Genomic DNA, 4,789 nt, shown 5'->3' with positions numbered 1-4,789 from the left:
GGCCTCCCCTGAGACTGCAGCCGCTCCCCAGGATCTGGGCCCTTGCCTCCTGCACAACAGCAGCCTGGTAGCCATCGGGGAGAGAAATAACGAGAACTGGATGCGGTTGGGTTTCTGTTTTTTTTACATGACTTCGATATATTAACACAGAGCTGTTCTACCATAACAAACAGAAGCACATTACAGGACGGACCAATGCTCAGATGAAGGGAAGCTCCGCTATGTACACGCCAGAGGCGCCGGCCTGAGCAGCGCCGGACCCAGCCCGCAGCTCGCTGCCCTCGGCCCTCGCCCCAGCCTGGGGTTCCTTGTGTAGGTGTGTGTGTGTGACTTCTTTTTTTTTATACAAAATCTACACACAGAGTCCCCCCCTACCCCCCAGGCCTGAAAGACGGTCCAGACCCACTGCAATGGGGGTGGGGGGTAGAAATAGAGCAATTCAAGTACTGGCTTCTCTGAAGGAAGGAGAAAAAAAAATCACATTTGTGTGTGTCATTTATTTCAGTTGCGATGAGGGAAGAGAATGCAGCTTCTCTCCCCGCCTCGTCCTTCTCGCCGGGTAGAACTAACTCTAAAACCCAATTCCTCAACACTGAACCCTCCCAAATCGCAAGAGTTGTCCTTTTCCCTCTCCTTTTTCTGTTTCTTTCTTAAGCTGATTGTTTTTGTTTTTTTTTCTCTATCTTGCTCCTTTCTTTTCTTTTTTCGTGCTCTCTCCCGTCTGGGTTGTGGGTATTTTTGTGGGGTTTTCTGTTTTGTTTTGTTTTGTTTTGTTTTTCCCCTTAGCTTTGCCGGGCCAGGGTTGTTTAGGATTGCTCCTTGTCGGTTTTCTCTTTATTCATTTTTTTCATCTTCATCCTTCGGTTCTGAAACCAGATTTTGACCTGCCGTTCGGTGAGGTTGAGAACCCGGGCCACCTCATACCGACGGTCCCTGGTTAAATACATATTGAAGAGAAACTCCTTCTCCAGTTCCAGCGTCTGGTACTTGGTATAGGGGCAGCGCTTCTTCCTTGTGGAGCGGGCATGGATCCAGTTGGCCACGGGGTTGCCTGCAGGGTCAAACACAGGCAGTGGTCAGTGGAGCCCCTTTCCAGCCCAGAACCCCTACCAGTCCACCCCAGGCTTAGCCAGGCTCCCCAAACCCACTGATTGAACCTGAATTTGGACACGTTTTACTTTAGGAATTTTCCCTCTTACTCTTGGTGTATTCTGCCCCTCCCTATCTTCCCCTCTTCCGTTTTTTCCAGCATCTAAAACTATAGGAAATTAAAGGTATCAAAGCCCCTTCAGTCTGGTCCTCAGTTTTCAGGACTAGTAATTCGAGAATATCCTCATAAAAAGTCCAAATTCCCAACCGTTTCATAGGCCCATAAACGCTTCTCTCTCTTGTTTTTTATTTTTATAGCGAGGCCTCTCTCCTCCCCACTTTCCTCCTCCTCTACCCCCTCCCACCCTCCCAGCCCATGACCAAGTCCTGAAATTTCAGCAGTTCTGCTGACTGACCCTGAGTCCCTCAGCCTTTCTGACACCCTCTCCACCACCCATCTGCTGCTGCGCTCTGCGAGTTCAACCCTGCTGAGGCGAATTCACAGGAAGATGCTGGAAGGGGAAGAGCCTTTCTCTTGTCCCCAGAGAATTGCTGGCCTTGGGGACAGCTAGCCCCCCTCTCTCTTAGCCTCTCTGCTGGGTTTGCAGTGGCCCCCTCCTGCCAGCCCCAGGACAGGCTCTGTAGGAACCAAGCCTCCAATTTCAGGTTTATGGGAGTAGCTGTGGGCAAGGAGGGGAGCCTTCAGAGGGCTATAATTAGGCCCTGGTCCCTCCTGGGGCTGCAAGGAAGGACTTCCTGCAGCCCCCTCCTGGGACTCCCCTAGACACTTCCTCACAATTCAGGAGGGCTGCACCCCTCCCCTGCCAGCTCCCCTTCTTCCCCCTTCCCCCCTGCAGTTCCCACCTGCCCCTCTTCCCACCTACCCCTGCCCTTCTCTGTGATAATGCTCAAAAGATCCCAGTCTCCAAGATTCCTGTATATGTTTGTGTCTGCATGTAAGTATGTATGTGGAATTCTCAGGGCAGATGCCTCCCCACCATGTCTGTCCCTGATCCCCCATTCTAAACCCTCTTTCCTGCAGATCTTCAGAACTGGACTCTCAAGTTTAAGAAGACTGGGACCCCCTTCTCTCCCCCAAAACTCTGCAAGTCCTAATCTCTCCAAGTTCCCAAGCTGTGAGACCCCCCAGCACCCTTCATCCAGTGTTCCAGGAGGGGCAGAAATCTCTGGACATCTGTTTGATGACTCTCCAGTGAGGTTACCCCCATTGCTGGCTGGGGTGCAGGGGGGACTATTTCTCCCTAGGGACAGTTCCTCTCTGCGTTGTGGTGTCCTCATCTCTCTCTCCCCTATGCCACCTCACAGCAGAAAATGCACCTCGCCCCCTTCCAGAGCCTATCCTGGCCCTGTCTCCATTTCTTGGAAAGTGTAGCTGAGCCAGCAAGCTTGGGCTGGGGGACTGGGGGTCTTGGGTGTGTGTGTGTGTGTGTGTGTGTCTCTCATCAAAGCCACTTAGTTCCTGGGCGAGGAGCCCCCCTGGCCCCCTTTGCCCTGCCCCTCTCCCAACTTGGCTTCCTGGGCCCCCCCTTTCTCAGACCTTCCTGCCCCCGAGAGAAAGCTTTCCCCCCTCAAGGTAATTCCCTTTTATTGAGTCCCGGCTTCCTCGACCTCGCTGGCTCTCCCGCGCTCCGGGAGCCGCTCGGCGGGGCTGTAACCGGGTTCCCACCCCCCCAGCTTGGCCTCCCCTCTCCTGTCCTGTCCTCTCCTCTCTCTGCTCTCCTCTGCTCTCCTCTCCTCTCCTCCCCTCCTGCGCCTGGGCCGAGCGGGTCGTAAAGAAAATTGCTCCCCAGCCAACTTACTGGGGTCCAGGTCGGCCTTCTCCTCTTTGTGCTTGCTGCCGGCGAGGGCGTCCGCCTCGGGCGAGGGCAGGGTCTGCGGGGCGCGGTCGCGCAGCTCCCCGGGCGAGCCGTACATGTAGTCCGGGTAGCTGCGAGCGTCTCCCGGGCCGCAGTCGGCGCGGCGGCCGGGGTAGGCGTCGGGCTTGAGGGCGTAGTGCCGGCCCCCGGCCGGGAAGCTGGGGAAGGAGACGGCGCCGGACAGCGGCTCGAGCCAAGTCCGCATGTAGCGCGTGTCGGCGGCGCCGAGGTGGGGCTGGGGGCCGTACGGGTGGTACACCACGGACGACTGCGAGGGCACGGGCGCCCACGACGTGCTGAACACGGCCGGCTTGGGCGCGAAGCTACAGGACGGAAAGTCGCTACAGTCGGCCACCAAGCCGCTGGGTCTGGCGGCGGCCGGGTGAGCCCCGGTGGCCGGGAACCTGGACGCTAGGAGGTCTTCATTGTCGTGGGAGATGAGCGAGTCCACGTAATAGTTACTGATGGGCCCCGTCGCCGACATCGTAACGGGGTTTTACATACATAAGATTATTGTATGAACTGTATATGTACTTTTTATCTGCTCACAGAACAATCAAGGCAGGTAATTATTTTTCCAGCCTTTTCCCCGCCGCTCATTGGCTCCCCGGCCCCCACGTGACCGTATTTACCCAAAAAATACGGCGCGGATCAATGCGCAGCGGCTTTTTTTTTTCCAACCCCCCCCCCTCTGACTCTGCTCCCACCCCCTAGTCCTAGCTGATCCCCGCGACCTAGGGGTGGGGGAGGCTGGAGCTCTGGACCCCCGCGGGCAGCTCCTCCCCACCGGGAGGACTGCCTGACTCCTGTCTCATCCAGAGCACCCTCTGGCTCAGGTCACCCCACTTGCAAATCCTCCTGATCGGCCCCCCTCCAATCCCCTTAGGAAGGCTTTCGGAATTGGGGCGCAAACGTCCGCTTCCTCCTCCCCAGACACACAGCCACCGTTCCAGGACGAGCCCACCCCCCAGGGCCCAAGCCGGGTGCGGGAGTCCCTCAGGGGGGGCGGAGAAGCCGGCCGAGGTAGGTGGAGGAACTATTTCTTGACGTAATCCGTCTCTGTCGCCCCGACGCTCCCGCAGTCTCTCTCGCTCTCTCTCCTCTCTGTGCTAGCCGAGCCCAGAGAGCTCAGCGATTGTCAGTTCGGAACGTGGCTTTTTTAAAAATGCGTTTTTAAATAGTGTGGATGTATGTATTTCTTTCTGGCACAGCGAGCCGCCAGCGAGGGAGGGAAGGTGGGAGGGGATTGGGGAAGCTGGGATGGAGGGAGGGAAGGAGGGAAAGGGGAGAGTCCTTCTGCCACTGGACAACTCAGTCCCCCCCAAATCTGGGATTAGGGGAGGCTTTGAGAAAGGTGGTTCTCTCGAGTGGGAGGGGTAGGACCTGAACCTCAAAAAAAAAAAAAAAACCTTTATCCCCCCAGAACTCTTTTTTTTTTTTTTTTTTGGTGCTTTGGCATAGATAGGCAAGCGCCTCTTTAAAATTTATTGTCTATATTTATTTATCTTTCTTTGCCAGCTTGAAGAAGTGGAGGAGAGATCTACCCAACTTAAGAAGGGCAACCCCATCTCATCTTCCTGCACACCCTCTCCTGCTACCCCAGCTTCATCTCTATGATACCCTGACCCCCCCCCTCAAAAAAAGAAGTCACTCTCTGGGCTGTGTCTGCAGAGAGAGCCAGAGTGAGAGCGGGCAAGGCGAGAGAGCGACCTCGGTCGTGGGCAAGTAGCTTGTTTTTACGTCCTTCAATAAAAATTTTATGAGGATCATTTGATTGTTCATAAATGTGTCTTTCATTAAATAAAATTGCAGGCTGTTTTTGG

The 4,789-nt window shown here is 55.4% G+C and overlaps 1 protein-coding gene across 1 annotated transcript; it reads right to left on the bottom strand.

Annotated features, from left to right (window-relative positions):
• Positions 1-806: 806 nt before the first annotated feature.
• HOXC9 (homeobox C9) lies at positions 807-3,895 on the bottom strand. Its single transcript, XM_049783637.1, has 3 exons — positions 3,873-3,895; positions 2,910-3,451; positions 807-1,051 (listed from the first exon to the last, which is right to left on the bottom strand). The coding sequence occupies exons 2-3, from the start codon at positions 3,448-3,450 to the stop codon at positions 807-809; spliced, it is 786 nt and encodes a 261-aa protein (XP_049639594.1). The 5' UTR covers position 3,451; positions 3,873-3,895.
• Between the last annotated feature and the right edge of the window lie 894 nt (positions 3,896-4,789).

This window comes from Suncus etruscus, chromosome 11 (assembly GCF_024139225.1).
Source record: "Suncus etruscus isolate mSunEtr1 chromosome 11, mSunEtr1.pri.cur, whole genome shotgun sequence".
Lineage (NCBI taxonomy): Eukaryota > Metazoa > Chordata > Mammalia > Eulipotyphla > Soricidae > Suncus > Suncus etruscus.
Note: the sequence above shows the minus strand (reverse complement) of the source record. Positions and strands in the feature narration are given on the sequence as shown.